Source organism: Acromyrmex echinatior, chromosome 8 (assembly GCF_024713525.1).
Source record: "Acromyrmex echinatior isolate Ae372 chromosome 8, ASM2471352v2, whole genome shotgun sequence".
Lineage (NCBI taxonomy): Eukaryota > Metazoa > Arthropoda > Insecta > Hymenoptera > Formicidae > Acromyrmex > Acromyrmex echinatior.
This window is the reverse complement of record NC_141859.1, coordinates 10,515,694-10,542,181: the sequence shown is the minus strand read 5'-3', so window position 1 is coordinate 10,542,181 and position 26,488 is coordinate 10,515,694. Positions and strand designations below refer to the sequence as shown.

Below are 26,488 nucleotides of genomic sequence, written 5' to 3'. Positions count from 1 at the left end.
ACGCCCTAATTTTCTTCTTAACTTTGAAGTTCTCTGATGCGCGTAAGTATCTTCGGGAACAACCGAGATTCTGCTGAACAACGCTACCAATTCGTTCGTTCACATCAAACGTCATAGCCGCCTGTCTGAAACACTTAACAGGTAAACACCGTGCTAATTTATGTTTTATAGCGTCACGTGTTTTCCTGCGTCTCCGTTCGTAGGCAGAAATTCTTCTCCACGTCAAAGAGACCTTCGCAGAGTATCGGAGAGACTGGTCGTCTAGCATGCTAAATATCATGCTGGAAATTTCAGTAGGTAACTTCTTTATTACATCTAATTTTGATACAATAAAAGAATTGAAGAACGCAAAGACTCTTCTAAAAGCTTCCATGTCTTCCTTGTGCGACTGCAAAATGTCAATTGGCTGCCTCGGCGGTTGAGGAATACTTATATAAATCTTCCACCACCCTTCTTGCCACCTCTCCGCGATTATGTCCCCACCATTATCCCTCCCCCTCCCCTTCTCAGCGTTGAATCCCGCGTGTACTTTCCCAGGATGTGTTCAAGGAGCTCGTTACTAATCTCGCAGAGCTAAGATAACGTTAGTGAATACAAGCTGATACAAGCTGAACGAACAGTATCAATGTTAGTTTGTACGATACCGAAACTAATCAAACGCAAAATGGAACAAGATCGAATTACTTACTAATTAATACTCTCGCGGAGCTAAGATAACATTAGCGAATACAAGTTGAACGAACGGTATAAGTATTAGTTTTCACGATATCGAAACTAACCAAAGGCAAAATGAAACAAGATCGAATTAATCAAACATATTCATTTATAACTTACAATTTAACTTCTATTGCTGGCAAAAAATTTATAGGGAATTGATTATAAGGAAAAAGCTCATAATGTTTAAAAGTTGATAGAGTTAAGGAACTTCAAGATATATAAGTTCAAAAAAAAATTTAGAAATGCGAAAAAATCTCAATTTGGAGAGTTGCGCTGGGGTCCCGGGAACCTCAAGTGTGAGCAGCTATGTTATCTAATGATTAATTATTATTACAAGTGAAAAAAACTGTGCCAATGCAGTAGCATATATAACTTATACGACAATCAATCAACACACAGATTATTCTCTCTCGATGGTTTATTGAGAAAATTATGTTTATAAAATAATAACTTTGGTAAGACCATTAGAGGAATTTCATATGTTAAGTTTTTCTCCTTCTTACACGTTAAATCTTTCATGACAAATGAAACTGATCGCTAGGAAAACATAATGAAAATTTGCGCTTATTTAGCTTAAATTAATTATGTAAAACACACACACACACACACACACACGTCATTTTTCTTTAAAACGAAAATATCTCACATGTATGTATACCTAACAAGTTAGTGAACTTTGTAGATCTCTAAAAGTTTCAGGTCATTGGTCACTTAACATACAATCCTCCTTATATATATATATATAATATATTTGTTTAGGAAAAAACACGATTCTCTTATAAAATTATTCCAAATGTAATAGAAATGTATTAGATATTTTGAATTTCATTGCTCATTAAATTTATTCGTAAATGTACTTTATCTTTTAAATGTTCGTTATTGAATAAAAAAAAACGTAAAAAAGATTTTGAAAGTAGATTAAACGACATATAAATCATTCAATATATGATCGATAAATATATATATATATATATTCGAGCATTATCCAATAAAGTACATTTAATAGATCTATATAATGATGGAAAATTAGATCGTTGATTTTCGAGACATGCATAAATGCTTATGTATGAATAATAGAAGTTTCTAACGAAAAATCGATCTCTATGGTTAGTTGAATCGAGACTAATTTACACGATTGCTATGATTCTTTATCTACATACGATTTTTGTATTTGTTGAATATCCTTAATCTAAACTCAATCGATGCTCAAATCCAGCTCATGCTTCATTCTCACCATCAAGTTGATAATGATAACGTCGAAGTGCAGCTAGACGTAATCTCTCAGTTTCTAAAGCTTGCTCCAATTCTAGAATTCGCACTTGTGCCTCCATTTCGAGTCTTTTAGCTTGATGTAAACTTAGATTAGACATATCTAAATCTTCTGTAAAATTAAGATACAGAAGTATTAGGAAAATTAAGAATATTAAAAAACGATACAAGACGCATAATAATTTAATGTTTTTTCAAATCAAATACCATTTTCCTCAACAAGATGATTGCAGCTTTTAGCAGTTGCCACAACGTTCGCTGTAGCTTGAGTCACTTCTCTCGAAGCTTTAGAGAGTTCAGTCAAATTAGTACTATTTCTGTCAGCCTTAACTCTACTAGCAACTACCAATTGCGCGGTAGATGCCGCAATGCCTTGTGAGGCAACAACTAATTGTTCAAATTTGCCATTGCCTAACACAACTTTATCTGCTGCTTCTCTGTAATAATACATATATATATATATATACATAACTACATTTTGAAAAAGACTAGAAAGACTAGAAAGACTACAATTACAGTTTAGTATTTAGCACTTACAATAAAAAGTTTGCGCCCATAGCAATTGCTTTTGCTGCTGAGATAAGACCTTCGGACCATTGATGATTACGTTTATAAAATTCAGTAGCAGAGACAGTTCCCTAAACAAAATATTATTAAGATTTCCAATTATAATATAACTTTTTATGTCAATTATTTATCTATTATTTAATATATTAGGTGTTGGAATTAATTCGTAGCGTTTTTTAATGAAAGAATGTTATTTATTTCACATGAGCATTAAAAAATACATTAATGAAAGTACTTCCCATCACTTGTAAAGCGCTACGAATTAATTCCAACACCTAATATCATATAGATATATAATATCATATAGGTATTTAATATATCATATAGCTAGTATTTTTAAACAGTTTTTAAAATAAGCTTATAATATAATTATTATAAAATAATTACCCTTCCCTGTTCTACAATTTCCTTCTGCAGCAAGCGAGACTTTTGCACTAATTTTCTTATGCATTTCATTAGATCCGTACAAGAATCCAAGATCTGTTCGTTTACTTTTAATTTCAAACCTGAATCCGCCGCACGAGATTTATCTAACATATCCTATTAAAAGTAAATCGAAAAAGTTAAAGCTTATCTTATTTTTTTATCGCATAAGTACTCTTATATATTAAGCACCTGTATTTTTGCAACCGTTTCTTCAATAGCTTTATCCATACTCTGCAACTCACTTTCTACTAAAGTTCCGACAATTTCCACGTTGTTCTGAGTACTTGATAATGTATTTATGAGAGACGAAATCTTTTGTAATTGACTTTTGACATTTGCAATTTGCGCACCGGTCATTGACGACTTCTCTTTGATATAACTCAACATAATTAAACCTTGCGAACCTAACTGTTTACATTCATCAGCAAATCCTACAAGTGTACGACGGGTCTTATAGAAAGCATTAAAAATTATTATATTCCACAATATTTTGTAATTTATTTTAGACTGTCCGATACAGCGTTATTATTCTTTTATCAATAATTTCTACGTTCTCAAAGTAATATCTTGCCCTCAAATATTTAAAGCATTATCACGCAATCATAAAAAAACTTACTGTCAGCTATACCAATATCTGTCGATGTGTTCGAAGTGGATTTTGCATATATTAGATAGAGAGCCAAAAAATATGCACTATGTACAGCAGTACGAATTAGCACTTTCCCCTTCGTTGTATCAAGCATATAATTATTGAATGCCTCCTCCAAATCGTTAAATGATTTTTCTGTCGGCTCTAATAAACTTCCAAGATAATCGGGCGTGCATGTTAACGCCGATATGGCCGGATTATCGATCGCATGCATTGCGTGATGCAAGAGAGATTCCGCTTCCGATATAGCATTCACTGAAATAAATAATCTTTTCTATTCCTGTATGAACTAATTTTAGTATAAATTTTTATACAATATACATATTCATTACTCACATAATAAATCAAATAGAGCCGTGTTAGCATCTGTTTTCACTTGATTATAGGATCGTTCGGCATCGGTTTCCAAATTTACTATTCGTAAATCTAGTTCTTCCTTTTGTACCAGTAAATCATGGAGATCTTCTTCCAAAGTTGTTTTCTCAGACGTAATAAAATCTATTTTTGCTATTAACGCCTACAACGACAAATAGTAACAATTTTTTTGTCAACGTATGATAGAATAATTAGTAATTAAAGCATTCATTAAAATCTTAATTTACCAAATTTTCGGTTTGGACAGCGTCGAGTTTCTTTCTTACGTCCTCTAAATCTTCGCGTGCTTGCGCTACTCTCTGCGTTTCTTGTTCTGTCGACACTTGTCCTTGAAGCAACTCTTGCAATCGCTCTTCCGCTTTCAATGTTCGACGTTCAGATTGCCCTCGTGATATCTTTATTCCTCCCAATTCTTTGTCAAGTTCAGCTTTCTTTCATGTTATAATGTTGTTGTGAATAAAAGATGATAGATAATTTTTTTATCACTGATATCTCAAATACGTACCTTTCTGATTAAATTGATATGTTCTTCTCTCAGCTTCGAGTAAACATCCTTGAGTTTTTTAAATTTTTCCTCTAATACTTCATTTTTTCCTTGAAAGATTTAACAAGAATAAAATCATTATCAGTCAATTAAAAGAGTATGCACAATTTTTAATAAATAATACAATCATATAAAATCAGTACAGAAATTATATATTAAAAATTGTACCTTCAATTTCTTGAACTTTTGCTAATGTAATTGCGTTTTCCTTCATTAACTTCTGACAAGTTTGTTTCTCCGTTACAATTTCATTACTCTAGAATATTTGCACAGTATTAATTCACGAAACAAAATAAAATTACTAAAGTGTTTGACAAGCAGTTTATTTACTTTAGTAGAAAGAGTCGATTCCAATTCTAAAACGCGATTTCTAAAATCCGCAACTATTTGTTGATGGTCCATTAATAAATGATTTACTTCTTGCCTTTGACGAACATTTTCTTGATATAAGTGATCGATAAGGCTATCTCTGAAAAAATACATATAAAAGAATAGATACAAAAATAGTTACTATGAGTGCTTTTTATATAATGATACAATTGTTCTATTTTTTTTGACATTTTATGAGTAACAAAAACAGACCTTACTTGTGTCAATTTAATTATCAAATGGAATGCACTCCGTTTCTTATTTTTTAACTTGTGTTAAATGAAACAAAACAGAAAGTAATATAGAAAAAGAAAAAATGCCATACCTTTCCACAAGAGCATCAGGTGATATCGAGCCGTTCCGTGTATTCACAGAATCCAATTGATCACCCGTAAATGATCCCGTATCGGATGTATCAATAAGGTTTTCTATGGCAGTCTCAGAATCTATAGATTCTTCGGGCGGAAGTACCACTATCGGTGTGACATACGTTCTCAACTCGGCTTGTATTAAAAAGTTAGGTGGCTTCTAAAATATAATACGATAAATGTGATATAATGCACACATTCTTTTATGCTCGTATCAGAAATTGAGATTGAGATGGAATTTGACCAATCAATGTTCACTAAATTTGATATATCGATTTTCTTTCTTTTGATTGATTAAATTTAATCTCAATTCCAATCTCTAGTTTGATATGAATATTATTGTATTAGTTAGTAATTAAAAACTTTACCTCAGGTAACGACGGAATTGTTATCAAATGTTTAAAATACTGCATATGTTTGATAGTATTGTAAAAGCTCTTCAGCTCATGAAATTGTTTTGAGAATCTATCGCGATGTCCTGTTAACGTGTCCGCCGGAAGCGCGCCGTGAAGTTTAAACAGGATTTTCACGCAGCAATCGTACAATTGCGAAGCATCCTGAATACACGGAATTAAAGGTGCGAGTCGACACTGACCGCATGGTGTCATCGAATTAGATCGTGATAAATCCAGAGAACCAAAAACTGCAAGTACAGATCTCAATGAATATGCTGTTCTATATCAAAAATTTATATCTCAAACAAAATAATGTGCAATTTCTATATTTTAAACAAATTAGGGTATATATTAGTTTCAGGAACGCATTTTCAGCATTAATGTGCCATTTTATCTTTATTATTTATTAGACAAAAAATAAGAATAAAATGTACTAGTAACGTTGAAAGCGCGCTCCCGGAATGCAACTTAAAGTTTATCATTTTGAAGTACCTGCATGCTGTAAATTCAAGATGTCGTCCATATAATCAAACATTTCAACTGACATCTGAAAGCTAGAAAAATAACAAATTATACATATATATGCCATCACATTTAATAAAAATTATGAAAAAAAACGATACTCACTATATATTAATATCATTTTCTCCAATTGCTTCGAGCTCTTCCGGTGTTACTTGCAAATTCCCAGGTAAGCGCGGGTTCCGTTTATGATAATCTAATTTAGTTATTAGCAATCTTGCGTACAGCTGTATGAGGCGACCATAGCCTTCTCTAAGATGTTGCCAGAGTTTTCCAATATCTTCCAATTTGCCGCGATACCGTTGAGAATCGACGATAACCCGAGGGTGTCCCTCGCGCAGTACTTTGTGTAGAACATGACAAAATTTCCACGCGACGATCTGATTCTCCTGCAACGGTTGTCTCAGCATATACGTCCAGAAGATGCAGCCACTCTTCTCTCGATATGTACCAATAATGGCACCTATTCGTTTGTAAGGAACTTTTTATCTTTCTTGATTGTGTATCTCTTGAATATATATTAATAATAAATACTACAAATACATAATTATATTCTGGACTAGAAAAGGATACTTCGAACATGTTTTTCCTTCACTGGTGTTTCTGTGGAATTTACAGCCTTGCCAATGCTAATACTCTATAAACAATAAATAATCATATGTTTATGTCATAAAAATCAAGGTTAAATAATTTCAATTTTACCGTCAAGTATCTAAACAACGTTTTCTTATTAACTTTTTTAAAAGGGACGCTCAGTGTCATCACATAATTCCCAACTCATTCAGGATATGAGATAATTGCGATTCCGACGTATATAGTGCGATCTCTTGACTCACCAGTTGATGAAGCTGTTTATCAGTCAGCGGTATTGTAGTCATGATGATAGCATAATAAATTTACCAAGACAAGGAAGAAAAGGATACGAAGGCGTGCGAAACGATACGCTAATTATCAGCGTATACAGATCGCGGATATCATTCGTCAATTCACAGATCGGCTAGTGTCATTTCCGACGGACCATAAACCGCGACTTTTCCAGCTGCGTGTATTATCTGCGAAGCTGCAAGTTGAAAGTTATCGTTATTAGTAATTATCACGTATAGGAGAAGAGAATGGTACACCGCTCTCGCGTCGTCCGCGGAGAATGGAGATTCGCGGGGGACAGCTGCTCGGAAACAGGGGAGCCCCCTTCCCGAGTTGCTTGACCTCGAGTGCGGGGTGCGGCGTACCTGAAGTCCCCGGGATACGGGCGCGGACTTCGCGCTCAAGTTGGTCGCTCTTTGCTCGCGATCCCTTCGCCGAGACAGTGGTGACATGTTCGCGTGATGACACACGTCGGGCCTATGTCCTCTCACGAGACAGCCGCGAGTGCGTCATTCCGCGTGCGGCTTCGCTCCACCCGTGGGTGTCGATGTCACTGTCATACGAGTGGATCTGCGGAAATGTGGCGATGGCTCGCACCAACCTTTCTCTCTCTGAATTTTTTTTCTCTTCCCGTATCTTTCGTACGCGCCTACGATGGTCAAGCTTTGGAGGAATGACAGTTAACCGATGTATATATACACTGTATACAGAGAGAGAATTGTGATAACAAATAACCACACGAACACGCCACACCGGAAAACCATTTATGGAGTATATAGAACGCTCAACGCCCTACGAACGACGAATACCACGATAGTGCCATCGAACGGCGGAAAAGATCAAATATTTCTTCAAGGAGTTTCTTTTACCGACACGTTTTATATCATTTTAATTGTAAATAAATAATATAATAAAATGCTAAAAACACATCTGGTTATAAATGGTTTCATGTTAAAAAAAAGGTTAAATAATGTAAAAATGTAATTTAGGAAAATATTTGAAATCATGTATTGCACTGATGAAACAGAATTTGTAATAAGACACAAATTATTTGTTAATTTCACGTTCATTCTTTTATAAGATTTTACATTATATAAATATATTTGATAAATATATTTCCTGGTATTTTCATTTTAAATCGTTAGTGTCAGCCATTTCTAAAAGAAAAAATAATAATAAATGGATTCTTTCATATCATACATAAGCATTAATTAATTAAATAATTTCAATTAATGTCTATAAACAACAAATATTTGCTTAATTCTTAAATTGTAGAACTAGAGGATATCATGTGCGTCTTTTACATTGTACTTCACAGTGTATTAATTAAAGAAACAGGAAAGATAACGTGTAACCAACTTTCCCTCAACAATTTTAACAGAGAACAAAACAGTATGTAATATACATATACAAGTACACAGCCATTTTCTATTATATTGTAAGCTTACAATAGAAACATCGTCTCCATTTTATAATATAATTAAATTAATATATCATAAACGCATCATTTTATAATATAATTAAATTAATATATCATAAACTTAATGTAACATAAATATGCACAAACGATCGAATAAATTCAGAAACTGGACACTTGGTGCTATATTATTGCAAATTAATTATAAAATAGATTGTATAATGTACTGATATTTTTAAATTTAAATGAGTTAATTGCGAAAAACGCATAATATTACCAGGCACACAATAAAGCAGTAATTTATTCCTCACGAGCGATAAGTCCATTAACTTCTGGTTGAAGGAATTCTGCTACAATAGCCGATACCATTTCGCTGAGAATGCATTTTAATTTGTTTAAATCTCTAAAATATTAAAATGATATATTATGTAACGTAAAAATATAAAATTTTTACAAGCAATTTTAAAAACAGGTTCTAGAATATATCATTAAATTACAATAAAGTATTAGAATTAAATGAAGTAAGGTGTAACAATGAATTATATTTTTGCAAATAATATTTGCAGAAAAACTTACTCTCCAGGCGACCCACATAATTCATTATAGTATTTTATTTTGGGTTCCGTGCCACTGGTTCTTAAAGTAGTAACTAAACCATTTTTGAATGTGAACGTGATCATTTGGCTAGATTTTGATACAGGAAGAATTGCTTTATTATCAGGTTTTGTATTGTCATATCCAGTTGTTAAGTCTCGAATGCCAGTTATTATATATTTTCCTTTAAGGATTCCGGTTGGATACTGCATTAAAAACAGATTATATTGGAATCTTTATAAAAGGAAAGAGAAAAAACAAAAAAAAGAATATTTTCCTATTTTATATTATGCATTAATATTGTTTTATTTATTATTACAGAAATGATAAAGGACATATGAATAAATCTGTTTATAGCTATCATATTAGCATCCTGATTAATCCAGTATAATTAAAAAAAACTTATCTCTTAAATATACTTACACCATACTTTCATCTGTTTCTTCCTCAAGAAACGGTGTGAGAGGATATAATGACAATACTACTGGAATAAACAAAACGGCAAGAAGCACGGAAGGCAGTAATGTCAATGATATAACAATCACATTTACGTACTTGTTGTAAATAATTTTTTTTGTCATCTTAACAAGCATTGACAGAGTATAAGAGAAAAAAAAAGATAATGTAATGATTTAAGCAATTTTTTTTGGAAATAATTTTGTTTGATTATATATCCCAAACATATTAATGCATTAAAACACAATCATTAAGTATAAATATTCATTAAGTATAAATATAATTGCACATCAAAGTATAAAGCCAAATAAAGATGTTTTCTTAGATAACTTTCAACACACCACTATAAGTTTACATTGTATTTATTATTATTTTATCATGAGAACACAAAATACGATAAAGCGCCACTGCCGACACAACTGTCACCTAGGATGACACATGCAGAAATACATCGGCGCGTCGGTTTTATTACACTTCCAAAGTGGTTAGTCAATTTATGCTACCTCATGCATCACATATACTTATTGACCTTGCAAACACATACTATTAAACGCAAATTAGAATATATTAGTAGCGAATGAAATGATGTTCGTTGTTATACTTGCAACAGAAAACTAACTTTATATAATCTGCCGTATCTCTACATCAAATATATTTTTATAGTAAGAAAGATATCTATTCTTGCTAATCAAAACTGTGATTAGACGTATTTATTTACGCATGTCTTAAGTTACATACTACGTAATTATATACAATATTAAATTTGTGAGTATTTATCAAATTTTGTACAATTAATTATTTCTTTAAATATATTTTTGGTGTATAGATATAAATCAAATTAAAGTGCAAATTATGTAGATGGCAATTTAGCACAAATTAGAGAGCATGCAAGCTGCCTTTTTAAACTTTACTTAGACGGAAGAAAATAATATCTTCTTAGAATATAATAATTAAAATAGTACTTACTGTATCTGATTTGCCCGAATAATTCCTTAACCGTTCAAATATCGTCTTAATGGTATCTGGATCATGACATATCCAATAGGAATTATCATTGATATGATGACCATATCTATATATCATGGAATAAATGGAAATTGTCATTGCATAAAATTTGTTTCAGATTTCACATAATCGTAAAGTAACGTACTCTTCATATATCTCCTCCAACTTATCAGATAAAGTCAATCCTATCGTTTCAAGATAAGCTGCTAATTCTGCTACACGTACGCCAGCGCTAATACCATCTTTATCCAGGACTTTAGAGCCGCACATAAAACCTATAGCTTCTTCATATGCAAATAAAACGTCCTTATTATCCTTCACTAATTCTATAGCTTTGTTGCCCATCCATTTAAAACCTGTTAAAGTTTCCTATCAAAAGATATTCTTATTAAAAATTTATTTCATATATAATAATTTTTTGCTGTGCACATATACATATTAAAATTACAAACCTCGAAATTAAAACCTTCCTTTTTACCCATTGAAGCTAAAATTTTGCTGGAAACAGTAGATGCTAACATATATGTTTTACTCAAATCAACATCAGGATGTATCACTTGATAAGTGTGAATCATCCACCAACCCAATAAGGCGCCAAGTTCATTTCCAGAGAAGACATGCCATTCCCCGCTATAAAGATCATCTAGTGTATTCTTATTGTTCGTCTATTGCAGTTCAATCTAAATTTATTAAGAGTTCGCATACCTCTCTGTCTTCGTTGCACATGCAAGTCTATCAGCATCAGGATCGTTAGCGATTATTATAGACGAATCGTTTTTATTTGCTGTTTTTATGCTGAGATCCAAAGCACTTTTTCCTTCCTCTGGATTCGGAAATTTCACCGTGGAAAATTCTGGATCTGGTAACTTTTGTTCCTCCACTGTTATAAATGGCTGAAAAAAAAGACAATAGTATTCGTTTTTCGAAAATTGCATTTCTAACTGTCTCAATATACTCATATGTATATTCATACCTTAAAGTTTGCAGCCTCAAACGCAGCAATCATATATTCTTGTCCAACACCATGCATAGCTGTGTACGTGAATTTTAATGTAGTATTTCTATTAACTTCAGGATACAAAACATTATCCTTCAAATCTTGATAATAATGCAGCATAATATCGTCTCTTGGATCTTTGTAATAGGAACTTTCATAGATTTGGCTTATATCCCATGAGGATTCAAGTGGTTTAAGATTATTAAGAATATAGCTTTGGATCTTTTTGTCATGCGGTGAAATGATTTGTGCCCCATTCTCCCAGTAAACTTTGTACCCATTGTCGTCCTTAGGATTATGAGAGGCAGTCACCATGATCCCGGCTGCACACTTATATTTCAAGATAGTGTAAGGTATAAATGGTGTAGGACAGACTTGGGAAAATAAATAAACTTTAATATTTTTGGCTATGAAAATTGCAGCAGTTAATTCTGCAAACCTGAAAAATTAATAAATTCTCAATGAGAATGTTAATAAAAGGATTAGAGTCTAATGTTTGAATTTTTTTATGAGTCTTAATTACTCTTTGATATTATGCTAACAGTACATCATGACTCACCTTTTACTGTTATAACGACCATCATAGCCTATCACAACACCTTTCTGTATAACATCAAATATTGTATCCATCAAATATTTCGATAATCCTTGACCAGTTTGCACAATGACTAAATCATTCATTTGATTGTAACCTGGTCCCATACGACCTCTAAGACCTGCAGTTCCAAATTCAAGCCTCTTAAGAAACAACTTTGATAATACTTTAATCTGGCCTTTGTCCAAGTATTCCAATATCTCGTCTTTCGCTTTTGGATTCTGCAATATCAAGTACGAAAATTTTTAATTATAATATAAATGTAATTTAAATGTATTTGCAATGTAAAAAACTATATCATATTAAAAATAAGATTATATTAATATAAGATTAAATCTATTCACACAAATACTTATATTTTATTATTTTATATTATTTCAACAAATAAAATACTTTTCATTTAGTGACACAAGTTGACACAAAAATCATTATATCTTTCTTGATAATCAATGAGTAACAAAGATATAATAGAATAATACTCATGTTGATACTTGTATGATCAAATAGAAAGCATCCATAATAAGTACCTTGTTCCATTGCAGCCATTCAGTAATTTTGTTATCCAAATTACTATCACCAGTGTTCATTGAACAGAGAGTCATTGTATCAGCAGTACTCAAATCCAAAGGCAAATTAGATACTTTCTAAATGAATCCAATCAATGTATTTATCAATACAACTTCTCTCTGCTAAGAAGAGCGTCTCAATTATTCCTGTATCCACAACGAAATTGACTTTCTCCCAATTTTCTGTAATACATGTGTAACAAAGTAGTATATCATTTGAGATTAGAGAGTTGTGCAATTGACGATAATTATTCAGATAAGACAGAAGAGCATCCTTGACATACAACTGATAACAGTAATACAAAATTTTTCCTTATCTAATCTGTATCGATTGGAGTTGTCTCTTCGATAAACGGCAATAAGAAAAAGCATATCAAATGCGACCGCCTGTTTGCCTCACGAAACGCCGACTTATAGGTTACGCGAGCGTCGCCGCGTATTTTCACGACGCGCATCTATTGTTATTTACATGAAATTATCTCGCCTTACCTCGCATCTAATCGAGAAGCTCAGAGAGATCACGCAGGATCAGTTTGAATTTACCTCCAATCTCAGATTGGCTACGTCAAAGGACTTTTTTGCTGAAAAACGCCAGGAACGTCCATCGATGAGGGAAGACGCGGCGATGTTCGCGACAATAATGCATCCGTCGAATGTATACGCGCGCAGTTTTATCGTAAGGTGTGTATAGATATATTTGCGCAAATGAAGAAAAAAAGCCTTGAAATTTTTTTCCTTAACTCGACCGTGTGAAACACGGCGAATGAATGTTTTTGCAAGTTTCACATGTATTATTATCGTCTCCCGCATGTTAATAAGATCAATCGTCATGATACAATCTCTCTACGGGTTTTTTTTTTTAATAATCGATTAAATCTTGGGTGTGACAAAGGCGAGCGTGAATGGTGCGCAGTTGAGTAAGCGATAAAAACATTAGATGTATCTAGTTCTTTCATTATATTGAATAAAATGATAGATATGCTCGGCTTGAATTATATTCCACATCGAATGCCAAATACAATCTGAAATATCTGAATTAAACTCAGTTACGATTAACGGTGTTTAAATCAACTTTGCTTTTCTTTTATAGAATTTGTATTTTTCATCCTTTTTCTTGTCAATGTCTTATAATTACGTGATTATTTCAATTGCGGAAAGTGCCATGAAATTAGAACAGTAGAATTTTTTGGAATCAAAGGACATGCGTGTATTAATGTAATTTATCATATTCAATGAGTTTATTCAATGAGTTTATTACTTACATATGTATTAGGAAATCCATTAGTTAATCTTTTTAGCTTTTCTATTTAGTAGAATTTAATTATCTAGAATAAATTAAATCTTCTATCCATTATAGAATAATTATTTAAATCAGGTCCAAATCAGTGACTGTATTTATTGAAAATAATCAGCCCTGTGTAAATTTTTGTCTTTCATCTTTCTAGAGGATTGTTTATCAGTTTTATTCTTTATCAGTTTTTGTATTCTTGCACGAAGCTGCAGCTATACTAGAACTTTTTCGCTTTTGCTAAATACTAAACACATATTTATTTCGCTTCAAGTTTCAAAAGTGTAGATATATATATACAGAAAAGTGTACATACATACAGCTACAAAAAATAAACCTATGACTTCAGTGATCAATATCTCTCCGAGGAAAATTTTACTTTTAATATGGTATGTTACATGTATTATATAATTATATATATTTCGAGTAAAATTTTGTAAAACATTTTGGAATATAGCCCTAGTAAATTTGTTCACTTTTGTAATTTTCACTTCATTCAAGATACACAATTGACAAACAAATATATAAAAAAAGATTCGAGAGAATCTATCAGTAAAGAATATAAAAAAATCCATCAGAATCTACATCAGCTGTTCGGATGCACCGAAAACTTTTTATTTTCTTGTGAATGTAACAAAACGAATAAAAATAAATGTTTCGATTCTTCGGGTCCTTATCAATATAAAATATAAATCAGAATTACATAAGTAACGCAAATTCCAAGATTCCCGACAATTTAGCTCGTTCTTCTTTATCCAAATGTCACATTAGTTATGTAATAAATAGCCCCATGATTATCCAAAATATTAACTTATACAATAACAATAATAATACACAATTGAAGACCCCACTGAAGATAACTGAGGACATTATTGACTATCGATACCGACGAGATATTATTAAAGACCGACATCCTTACGGGAGTTCACATCCTTGAGAATATTGAAGTGATTAAGAGTTAAAAACTGAATAATATTGTATTAATTTTATGATTTATTAGTTTAGTAGATATATTTATGCATTTAGAACTCAATAATACTCGATTTTTCTTTAAAATTGTGATTTCAGTGTTATCGTCAAAGTTTGATTATCAACAGAGATGATAACTGCAGAGAAAAAAATTGTAATTTTTCTGCAATATATAGGATATTATAGGATATTTACAAATATGCACATTTATTTATGGAACATATTTATATAATAAAAAATCATGAATTTAATAATGCATAATATTTATGTTAATAATAGCAAATTTATATCAATTGTCGATAATGTCAGCGTTCTTCAATTACTTCCGGGCTCTCGAGGCTTTTTATACCGCCGAAAATTTGCGAGGTCTTTAAAGGATTCCGCACAATAAAGCCTACAATGTGCTTTTTGTTTCCTGTTTCTTGCTTTTTATATGTCTTTTGCTTTTTTTCCTTTGCAATCATTTTATCGACAATTGTTATAATTATCGATAATTACAATTTTTTGCTATGTATTTCTTGTTTCTTTCAAAGTTAGTTAACTCTTATCTCAGGCGATATAAAACAAAAACCAAATAAGAAGCAAAAAGACAAGATGTGAAAAATAACAAAAAGCAAGAAACTGAAAACAAAAAGCACATTGTAGGACAGGTTTAAAAGGAACAGGGAACGGAGAACAGAGAATAAGAATTTTAACCTATCAGAAACTGTGTATATTCCACAATGCATGATTTCTGATAGGTTGAAATTCTTATTCTCTGTTCTCTGTTCCTTTTATTGTGCGGAGCCCCTAATAGTATCTCGTCGGTGCTATCGATAAAATATCTGAATATTATATACCGATATGTAAAGCTATACGACGCGGTTTCGAGAGCGAGTTGCGAGTTCCGTAAAATCACGCGAGAGAATGCGAGGATCGTCGAGGAGACTCAAGGCGCCGACGTATGTTTTCGCCGAGATGCGCTACGATTGCGCGTCCACGGCATTGACCGATTGACGTCCGTCGTGTTTTTTTATCGTTAAGTCGGGTAAGATTGCAGCCGAGTGTACGAGGCCTCGACCTATTGCATCGGCGATTCTCGGGGAACGTTTCGTTTCCCGTCCATCCATCTATCTGTTTCTTTCTCTTCCCTCCCTTTTCCCTCCTATGGCGCCGATATATCACTGTTTTTCTCCGTGTTATCGTCCTTGCGCCGTGTTGCGCGATGCCAACGTTCGCTCGACGATGTCCGCGGATTTCGGCTGTCACGTAGGTCACCCCCGCTTGGAAATCCGCGCCCCGTATCAGAGTCTCGTGAATTTTTCGTTCGACGACCCGCTCCGAAGCACTCCGAAGTCGCAGCGAGTCCCCTCGAGAAGAACGAAACAGTTTCGAGGGGAGGGCATGTCGTGTCTTTTACTCCGTCCCATATTTTGACACGCGACGAACAACGCGATTGTTGTTTACACATCCATCGTGATATTTCACAAACGTGCGAATGCGACCATTGGCCCGTCAATTCGAACGTACGGTGCGATTCAGCAATATGATCGTACGCAAGAGAATACCTCTTTGATTTTAGATCTCAACGGGCAGAACGTCGTAGGTAGTCCAGACTTCGTTATCCCTGCGTCTTTCGGCCCCACAGAGATCCACTACCGACCATGAGCTGTGTGCGTTGCTGTCTGATTAGCGCGGGTCGCTTAGCCTCTTCCAACCATGTCACCAGTCATGGTAAGTACTATTTGTAAACAGCCTTGTCTATCTCGAAAAACAGCTGAAATTGTTAAGAATGAAAGATAACTAGGCTGCGTTTCGTTTCACGCATGATACACATGATACATATGATATATCACTTTATTTTTCTTTAATATTCAATGAACAACACTCTCTAAAACTTGAGAATGTTACTTGAATTGCCATTCTGAAGAGTGAAATCTGACTCTTAAAGCTTAAAAATTAAGCTATTCTGTTTCAAGGCTAGCTCAATGTTTACTCTTTACAATGAAATTTTATTCAAAAATAATTTAGAGAGCAAAAATAAAGTAATATATCATGTACATTATGACAAAACAGAACACATTCTTGGAGATCTATAATAAGATTATATTTTGCTTGTGATTGTACAGTACACAAAATAGTTAGAGTCGTAGTGGCCAGTAGAGGTCTGACGATCAGCGGCAGCTTGAGTAAGACCCCAACGGAACCCACACCACCCTCTAAAGATACCATCTCGTCAAGTGGATCCTCAAGTAGTGGTACAGGTGGCGGAAAAAAGAGCACGCTCACCTGTCCCAAGTGTGGAGATCCCTGCACACATGTTGAGACATTTGTTTGTAAGTAGCACATTGTTGAGTAAGAGTTGATAGATCTTAAAGTATTCAGGCAAAAATTACCAAGAATATTTATATTTGTATTTATGTTAAGATCTTCTGTATCTTTATATATGTACTTATATTATATTCTAATACAGCTACTATTTTTACAAATATCACAGCATCCACGAGATTCGTCAAGTGCGAGAAGTGCCATCATTTCTTCGTTGTACTGTCAGAAATTGATTCTAAGAGGAGCTTGAAAGAGGCACTCAGGCCAGAAGATAGTAAGCAGGGATTTTATAGGAAACCTCCTCCACCTCCGAAAAAGGTAATTGGTTTTTATTTTGATTATTTAATTGTACTTAATTTATGTAATTATAGATTTGTTTTAAATAAAATCAGATACGTTTGGATCATATTTGTTTTGCAATAAAAAAAATAGTACAATAATATGATATTTTCAGATATTTGAGTATCTAAACAGACACGTAGTGGGACAGGAATATGCGAAGAAGGTGCTGAGTGTTGCCGTTTACAATCACTACAAGCGGATCTACAATAATCTGCCAACTCAAAACTCTCAGGCGCAAACTAATGTTAATCCAGTTAACACACAAGAGACAAATCATCCTTTCACTCATAGAGGTCTTAAACCACGTAAATGACAATGCCCCAATCTTATAAATTGTTAAGAAATGAAAGCAATCTGTATATTTTGTAATTAGATTATTATTATAATAAGTATCATAAAATTGGAATATATTTTAAAACTAATCGAATTCTTACAGCGATTGAAGCAGATTGCGATCTGATAACCAGTATTTCCATAATTTGCTCCCTCATTAAAAATGTATTATTTCATATACGATTATCATAAAATATCTTTTTTTTTTGCTGCAGACTTATTGCATATATCAGGCCTTGGAAATCCGTTTCCAGGAGTTGGGTTCCAGCATACGGTCAATCCGGGAAGCGAGCAAAAGGCGAGCAGTCAATCGGCTCCTGGATCAGCTATATTAGACAGCAAGCAACATCAGTTGAAATTAGAAAAAAGCAATATATTGTTACTTGGACCTACGGGCTCTGGTAAAACGTTACTTGCGCAAACAATAGCGCAATGCCTGGACGTCCCATTTGCCATCTGTGATTGTACCACTCTTACGCAAGCTGGTTACGTTGGCGAGGACATTGAAAGTGTCATAGCTAAACTTCTCCAGGATGCTAATTATGTGGTGGATCGTGCTCAGATGGGCATTGTGTTCTTGGACGAGGTCGACAAAATAGGTGCTATTCCTGGAATTCATCAATTGCGTGATGTGGGCGGAGAAGGTGTGCAACAAGGAATGCTGAAGATGTTGGAAGGAACAATTGTGAACGTACCTGAGAGAAATAGCTCGAGAAAATTGCGTGGGGAAATGTTGCAAGTGGATACTACGAATATTCTTTTCGTAGCGTCGGGGGCTTACAGCGGTTTAGACAGGTTAATAGCACGGCGTAAATCGGAAAAATATCTCGGATTTGGCGCGACACCTGCAGTTGAGAGTCCGGGCAGGAGAGCGGCAACTTTAGCCGATGTCGCCAATATGTCACCTTCTACCGAGAGGGACAATAAGGAAAAGGACATGTTGTTGCAACAAGTGGAAGCTAGAGATCTCATCGACTTCGGTATGATACCTGAATTCGTTGGCAGATTTCCTGTTCTCGTGCCTTTCCATACACTCGATAGAGATATGTTAGCGAGAATTCTTACCGAACCGAAAAATGCCATCATTCCTCAATATCAAATGTTGTTCTCGATGGATAAGGTAAAGTTTAATTGTTACATTTTCGTAGTAAAATCAAGATGAATTGTTTTCTATCACATTAGTTGTTAGCACATTAAATTGTAATTATATTGGATTTACGCAGGTGGAGTTAACGTTTGACACACACGCACTGAATGCAATTGCCTCTTTAGCAATGGAAAGAAAAACGGGAGCGCGGGGTTTGCGAGCGATAATGGAGTCACTCCTTTTGGAACCTATGTTTGAAGTACCAGGGAGCGATATAGTGTCCGTTCACATTACAGAACAGTGCGTGAAAGGCGTTGAAAAACCACAATACGTGAAACGAGATGATAGCAATGATGATGACATTCAGCAGGCGCAGCATGTACATAATTAACAAATAATTAAAGAATGCGACACTTTGGTATAACTGTTTACTTATCGATAGATGGACAATTTTTATAGATAAAAAATTGAATTAGGACATTCGCGTAAAAAACTATTTTAATTATTTTATAAAGGACATAATATATTCTTCTACATATATTATTTCATAAAAAAAGCAAATAATATGAGAACAACGCATACATAGTTTTCAAACTGTCCTGTATATATTTCATATTTAGAATATTTCTCAAACTTCAATTGTTTTCTTTTGCTATGATGAATTTCTATCAATTTTTTATATTATGTACCATATTGAACGTATTGTTTGCTGCACTATTATATATAATGTATTGTTTAATGTATCAAAGAGAGGAATGTACATGTATTTCAGATACATGTTTCTCTTATATACACACACACACATATATATATATATATATATATATATATATATATATAAATTTTTTTCTTCCCAACCAATTTCTCTGAAAATTATTTTATCTGCTGTAAATGATAACAATATTGACAATGTGAATGCTAATATATTTAATATAATTGATTTCATAATAAAATTGCAAACTGTAATATATTTTGCAGTTTGCTTATTTGGAACATGCATTAGAAATGCTTCTTCCAAAAGAAAAGTGTCGCATAAAAATAAAAAACGTCAGAATAATGAGAATATAAAGACCTAATTCTTGACAATGGAAAAAATGTAAATAAATTTTGTATCGTTTAATTCATTCGTATTGCAGGAAAAGTCAAAAAATCATACATAGCATTCCACATCCAATCAAGTTTTGCATTCTGCATGCATTATTGATGGTAACATCGAAAGTAAAACGGCGTTAATATGCGTTCATATCTAACAATATAACATCGTAAAGAGATTACAGAAATTATAATATATATGCGCATTCAATTATATCAACGTCATTAAATTCAATTTAGCAATCTAAATGCTATAATATTTGGTGCGGTGAAACAAACTTTCATCATGAATATGTAAATTGATTAAATGGACTGGGTGAAAATACGGAAACAAAAATTCCAATTAAATACGAAATTGTAAAAAGCCATATAATAAAGAGAAATTTTAATGTCACCATTCATAATAAATTTTGTATATTGTCACGTCAGGATTGTTTGTAAAAAGATTGCTATTGTTACGCGTTGTTTAAGAAAAATTAAGAAAAAAGAATATCTTTGTAGCATAATAATTTTAATAAATATGATATTAGTATTCAGTCTTCTGATAATGAGAGGAACGGCCATTACAAGAGAAGACGAAGAAAGTGAAGAACAATATAAAAAGATTATTTTTATGTCAAGATAGATAGAAGTGTTTATGTGTAATATATTGTACATAGTATAGTAGATTAGTGAAAAGAGAGATGCGTATAATGTGCGAATTAAACTTATACATCCTCGCTAATTATTGCTAATTTACTTACTGATTAAAATTACTCTACTAAAAGAAGAAAGAAAAAAAACCAGGCTGTGCAAAATATAACACGGAGTGAAGAGATACTTGCATAGAACTTTTTCCTAATTCTTTCATAGTGATCTGATGTCCTATAGATAGTAATTCTTGTATTTATAATAAATCTATAATATGCAACTGTAGTAAATAATTAAATATTTTGATTTATTTACCTTAAATAATTTATAACATGTATACCGATATCTAATGAAGTTACACAAATCACACAGTTACATTTCGTCGAGTGTAAAAAGTATTCATAATATTGAGAATAACTATGTCGAAAATTACTATCTATAAATATCGGTATATTTAACAAATTTCATTATTAATGTTACAAAAATTATAAAGTGCATTTATTTTAATTATTAAAATTATTAAAGAAATATATACGCCCGGAAACTTCGTTACAAATTCAATCTTTTGTCTTACACATTTAATAAAGGTAAATAATATAGTAGCTGTGACAAGAATTTTTTTCATAATTTGTGCACAATTGGAACACCTGTCAAAAATACTGCAAAATTCTGTTTTCCTAGAATTTTTCAAATGTGAATTTCAAAATATATTGTAAAATTTATAAGATCTCTCATTCTGTACTTCTAGAAAAATATTTTAGTTTTTCAGATTTCATGAGATTTTATGAAAAACTTCTTATGCCCCTGCTTGATTTTCCGACCCAAATGAGACTTAATAGAATCAGATATTAGTAATAATACGTATTAGTTAATAATTACGAGATTAGTGTAAGAAGTGTTTCATTTATTTTTTCGTTGTAAAGTCAGAAATTGACTTGAAGCTGAGTTTAAAGGAGGCAATGGAGATGAAATGGGAAGATAGTGAGGGGAGAATTCTATAAAAAGCCAATTCCATTTTCAAAAGAGATAATTGACTTTAATAATGAGTATTAGTTTATATGATAATACGAATGGTTATCTAAATAAATTAAAAATGTTTCGAGTATTCGAATATCTATATCTATTTTAATTTTAGAGCAAGGCAAAATGTGATAGACATTAATGCGATATTTTCAGATTCAAGTATCTAAACGAATGCATTATGGGCCAGGAATATACAAAGAAGATGCTGAGTGTTGCTGTTTATAACTATTACAAGCGGATCAAAAACAATCTGCCAGTTAAAAGCTCTCGCAGGCAAAAATTAATAGTAATCTAGTTGACACACAGAAGCGATTGACAAATCCCTCTACTCATAGATAGAGAGTTAATTCTTAAACTACATAGATAATATATATATAATTAACAAGTAATTAAAAACACTGGTATAATTGTTCTCTTATCGAGTATACAGATGGATAATTATCCATTATTTTTGCATGAAATTGAAGGCTTAGTATAGTTAGAATGATTCGATTTAGGTCAAATATGCACCGTTTTGTTCGATAACTTGTTGCCATTTTGAAGGTAATTCCATTATGCCTCTCTCATAGAAACCCTCGTCCCTATTGATAAAAAACTGAGATATCCGATTTTCACAAGCTTCTCTTGAGGCGAATTTTTCATCAGCAAAATCATTCGCCATAGACAGGAACAGGTGGTAATCACTTGGAGCCAGGTCCGGACTATAAGGTGGATGCATAAGAACCTCCCAACCAAGCTCCCGGAGCTTCTGGCGAGTCACTATCGATGTGTGGCCTTGCGTTGTCCTGATGGAACACAATTCCTCTCCTATTGGCCAACGCTGGCCGCTTCTGAGCGATTGCTTCTTTCAAGACGGTCCAATTGTTGACAGTACAGGTCCGAATTAAGAGTAGGGGAGCAGCTCATAGTAGATGATTCCCTGCCAATCCCACCAAACACAGCAAAACCTTTCTGACCGTCAATCCTGGCTTGGTCACCGTTTGCGCCGGCTTACCGCAATTCGACCACGATCATTTTCGCTTGACGTTGTTATAAGTGACTCACTTTTCATCACCAGTCACCATCCGCTTCAGAAATGGGTTGATTTTGTTGCGATTCAGCAGCGATTCGCAGATGGAAATTCGGTCCATGAGGTTTTTTTGCGTTAACTCGTATGACACCCATACTTCTTTTTGTATCCAGCCTTATTCAAGTGGTTCCAAACGGTTTTTTGTGCAATGTTTAGCTTCTGGGCAATCGAAACAGTGCTTACATGACGGTCGGACTTGACGATTTCCATTAATTTTATCGACATTTTCGACAATTGGCCTTCTAGAGCGTGGTGCTTTGACATCAAAATTACCGGAACGGAATCGACGAAACCAAAATTGCGCGTGATTGGCTGTTACAGTATCAGGACCATAAACTCTATTCACATTTTCAGCCGCTTGGCTTGCGTTTTCGCCTTTATCGAAGAAAAACTGTAAAATATGACGTATCTTCTCTTTGCTAGGGTCCATGTTTGACGCGCGCTCAAACAATACTGAGTCAAGCAATCACAAAACTGTCTGAGAAGTTTTTTTAGTACGAAATCTTATCTTCCTAACGCCATCTAGCGTAACCCGATCACATTTATACAACGCGAGATACAGATTACTAAAGCCATCTATTGGAAAAATAATGGATTTCTTTTTATTACACCTTATTTGTAGGATATCCTCCTTTATATATATACACACACACACACACACACACACATTTCTGTTTCAGGAAGGATTATAAAAGGGTCATAAAAGGTTTGTAAAAAGGAAGATATTTGCATGTAAATTGAAATAGTTATTTATCTGATCACGATTAGAGTGTATACATCTGCTAATTTGATTAAAATTAAAAGAAGAAAGAAAAAACCAGGGGTTAAGATACTCGTACAGAATTTTTTTCTAACTTTTTTACAGTGACTTAATGTCTTATATTAGGTGTTGGAATTAATTCGTAGCGTTTTACAAGTGATGGGAAGTACTTTCATTAATGTATTTTTTAATGCTCATGTGAAATAAATAACATTCTTTCATTAAAAAACGCTACGAATTAATTCCAACACCTAATACAATAGTTTTGTATTTGTAATAAACTGTAATATGCCACTGCAGTATATACTGTGATTTTTATTTATCTCATAAACAAGCTACAATATATCGATATAATAATCTAATAAAGTCACATAAATCACATCACATAATTACATTTTATCGGATGTAAAAAATACTCACTGAAAATTGCTATGTTGTATGAGAATGACTATCTACAAATATTGTCGATATCTCATAAATTTCATAATTAATATTCTAAGAATTTTTATGTAGATTTCTATTTTTGCTCCTTATAACTCTCATCAATTGTAAAACGTACAATATAGAAAATTTGCGTGATCACAGTCGCGCAGATACGAAAAATTTTATCATCAATTGCATTAGAAAACTGCATAAAAGTTCTTTAATCTGCGACATAATGCTTGAAATTATCGAAGAGTATACGTGGAAATTATTTTCGTTAGAAATTCAATTCTTTGTCTTATATAATCGTTAATAAAGACAAATAATAAATAATTCTGTATTATTTTACATTTTTTGTTGTAGGTTTTCTTTATATTTCATCATAGTACGAAGATTTTTGTATCTTTATTGGTTTAGGTTTTGGCATCAACATCGTGCCCAGTTCTGTCAGGAGCCACTTTGTCGCGCGCAGTACCATGAAATGTACCGCGAATTGTAAGATAAGGGCACCGAATCCTTTGTACAAACCAAGTGGTCCTTCGGTGGAGATTATTGTGCGGTAACAATCGGTTGCACTGGTATATCCAGTCAATAACGGCGTGACACTTCTTCCAGTGTCCAAGTTGTCGATAATGGTGCGCGTTCCCTGAAGATGTAATCGATGAATAACAGTTTCGAGAGGATAAAACACAACATCGGCTACACATATCGAAACTAGTATAGACTGTGTCTCTATATCCTGGATGATGCTCTCGGATAGCAAGTCCTTACTATACGCACCCTAAAATAGTATAACATTTCTGTGTAAAAATATATCTCTATGCATCTTTAATTTCTGAACTATTTAGAACCAGATATATACCTTTGCTTCTTGCGAATGTTTATGCCTGACGTGCATAATCCGACTAGTAACCCCTTTTACAATGAGGGTGAAAAGATATTTTGATACTCCGTAAACTATAGTGGGTGGTACGAGGGCATAAATTGGAATAAGTCTACCCTTATTACATACATCAAGCAGGCGGATTGCACCATCTCGAAAAACATCCAAGATTCCGGGACATTCAGAAGCAATCTCGGACTGGACAGTTTCCACGAGCGATGCAGAATAGAAGGGAGTAACTATACCTATGGAGATGCTGTAAAATAGAAGATTATAGATCATTAATAACTTGTGTGAATTGTTCTAATATATTAGGTGTTGGAATTAATTCGTAGCGTTTTACAAGTAATGGGAAGTACTTTCATTAATGTATTTTTTAATGCTCATGTGAAATAAATAACATTCTTTCATTAAAAAACGCTACGAATTAATTCCAACACCTAATAATAATTACCATTTTTGATTAATATAATAATTACCATTTGAGGAGTATATGTTGACCGAATGCTTTCATCGAATTGTTATAAGTGATCTTCCTGAAATCAAGTGTCTAGTTTTAAGGAGAAGACAATTTCATGAATAATTTATGAAACGTCAACCATTCATCATTTGATGATCGCCTTACTTTTGCCATGGTGTGATTTTCGAAATCAGATCCTCGACAGCCATTGTCATTCCTCTGACAAGTAAAACCGAACCGATCCCTTTCCATAGTGTATTTATACCTTGAGTTTGGTGCAAACGTACCATCACAGGTACTAGAGTTATAGGCATTAGATGATACCTAGATGCACTTGGATTGACTTGGCATTGTCTTCGTAACACCACGAAGGGATGGATCAGTAGGTTTCCTGTGATCAAGCTCACTAGTCCACAACCTAATCCAACATACTTGCTGACGGTGATATCTGCAAGTAAGTAGTCAAACAAACTAAATATATATCTAATAAACATCAACTAACAATAACATAACTATTAGTTATAATTTCTCAACAATAATATAAGTTTAACATATAACAATTATATAACACATAAGAATTATTTTATTGAACAGGAAATTGAACAACTAATAGTAATTGTTATTGTTGGTTTTTATTGCTAGTAGGTTTAAGTCTTAGTTTAAGTTTATGATCAATCAGTGGACATCTTTCGCGGAACTTCTGTCGATCAGCGAATAAAACGAGAACGCGACTTACCATCGTCGACGACCGGTGGATTGTCTTCTGCTAGTGGATGGATAACGGGTATGTCCAAAGGACGGATAACCTCTCGACCGTGGTACCTTTGCGGATAGGATGTTCCTGCTGTCTCCCACGATCTAGCAGGCCGACCTCTGTAGACATCACCGTAGCCTTCTAACCCCGCCATTCTTCTTACATGAAATGAATCAACTAGCTTGTTTTGCTAGACATTTACTTCAATTTACTCCAACTAGCGGACATCCCTGTCACACTATTGAGTTCATCACTCGGCGGCGGCCATCGCGATTCTACTGGATCAGTCATCAGCTGGTCTCAGACGTCTCAGCTTTTAAATTTTGCTGCATTTTGAGATCGATGTATAAATGGGATAATCAATTAAAATATA

The 26,488-nt window shown here is 33.4% G+C and overlaps 4 protein-coding genes across 10 annotated transcripts; 1 reads left to right on the top strand and 3 right to left on the bottom strand.

Moving 5' to 3' along the window:
- Nucleotides 1-1,117: 1,117 nt before the first annotated feature.
- On the bottom strand, nt 1,118-7,879 carry Hip1 (Huntingtin interacting protein 1). Its single transcript, XM_011066992.2, has 18 exons — nt 7,431-7,879; nt 7,038-7,261; nt 6,775-6,838; nt 6,307-6,664; nt 6,172-6,233; nt 5,653-5,927; nt 5,242-5,444; nt 4,878-5,016; nt 4,716-4,803; nt 4,509-4,597; nt 4,231-4,434; nt 3,965-4,145; nt 3,596-3,883; nt 3,169-3,410; nt 2,941-3,093; nt 2,524-2,624; nt 2,194-2,423; nt 1,118-2,098 (listed from the first exon to the last, which is right to left on the bottom strand). The coding sequence occupies exons 2-18, from the start codon at nt 7,077-7,079 to the stop codon at nt 1,935-1,937; spliced, it is 2,883 nt and encodes a 960-aa protein (XP_011065294.2). The 5' UTR covers nt 7,080-7,261; nt 7,431-7,879; the 3' UTR covers nt 1,118-1,934.
- Nucleotides 7,880-8,112: 233 nt separating this feature from the next.
- On the bottom strand, nt 8,113-16,591 carry Pgm2a (phosphoglucomutase 2). 5 transcript variants are annotated; one of them, XM_011066989.2, is made up of 11 exons: nt 13,185-13,325; nt 12,657-12,878; nt 12,094-12,350; nt 11,511-11,973; nt 11,243-11,430; nt 10,990-11,167; nt 10,683-10,906; nt 10,499-10,604; nt 9,059-9,282; nt 8,760-8,885; nt 8,113-8,222 (listed from the first exon to the last, which is right to left on the bottom strand). In XM_011066989.2, exons 2-10 carry the CDS (start codon nt 12,729-12,731, stop codon nt 8,783-8,785), a joined length of 1,818 nt encoding a protein of 605 aa, XP_011065291.2. In that variant the 5' UTR covers nt 12,732-12,878; nt 13,185-13,325; the 3' UTR covers nt 8,113-8,222; nt 8,760-8,782. The 5 variants fall into 5 exon arrangements, 3 of the variants coding, with proteins under 3 accessions (XP_011065291.2, XP_011065290.2, XP_011065289.2); XR_015546041.1 differs by lacking the exons at nt 8,113-8,222; nt 8,760-8,885 and adding exons at nt 9,500-9,557; nt 9,632-10,075 and having other exon boundaries at nt 9,154-9,282; XM_011066988.2 differs by lacking the exon at nt 13,185-13,325 and adding an exon at nt 16,500-16,591 and having other exon boundaries at nt 8,113-8,885.
- Nucleotides 16,525-21,041, top strand: ClpX (Caseinolytic protease chaperone subunit). Of its 2 annotated transcripts, none has more exons than XM_011066991.2 (6): nt 16,525-16,665; nt 17,061-17,267; nt 17,429-17,577; nt 17,714-17,894; nt 18,150-19,054; nt 19,158-21,041. In XM_011066991.2, the coding sequence occupies exons 1-6, from the start codon at nt 16,596-16,598 to the stop codon at nt 19,410-19,412; spliced, it is 1,767 nt and encodes a 588-aa protein (XP_011065293.1). In that variant the 5' UTR covers nt 16,525-16,595; the 3' UTR covers nt 19,413-21,041. The 2 variants fall into 2 exon arrangements, with proteins under 2 accessions (XP_011065293.1, XP_011065292.1); XM_011066990.2 differs by having other exon boundaries at nt 17,714-17,906.
- A 711-nt stretch (nt 21,042-21,752) lies between these two features.
- LOC105152605 (mitochondrial outer membrane protein SLC25A46) lies at nt 21,753-26,416 on the bottom strand. Of its 2 annotated transcripts, XR_015546043.1 has the most exons (6): nt 26,098-26,416; nt 25,527-25,809; nt 25,381-25,437; nt 24,881-25,157; nt 23,847-24,799; nt 21,753-23,711 (listed from the first exon to the last, which is right to left on the bottom strand). XR_015546043.1 is itself a non-coding variant. In XM_011066986.2 (5 exons), exons 1-5 carry the CDS (start codon nt 26,267-26,269, stop codon nt 24,389-24,391), a joined length of 1,200 nt encoding a protein of 399 aa, XP_011065288.1. In that variant the 5' UTR covers nt 26,270-26,416; the 3' UTR covers nt 21,753-24,388. The 2 variants fall into 2 exon arrangements, 1 of the variants encoding a protein (XP_011065288.1); XM_011066986.2 differs by having other exon boundaries at nt 21,753-24,799.
- Between the last annotated feature and the right edge of the window lie 72 nt (nt 26,417-26,488).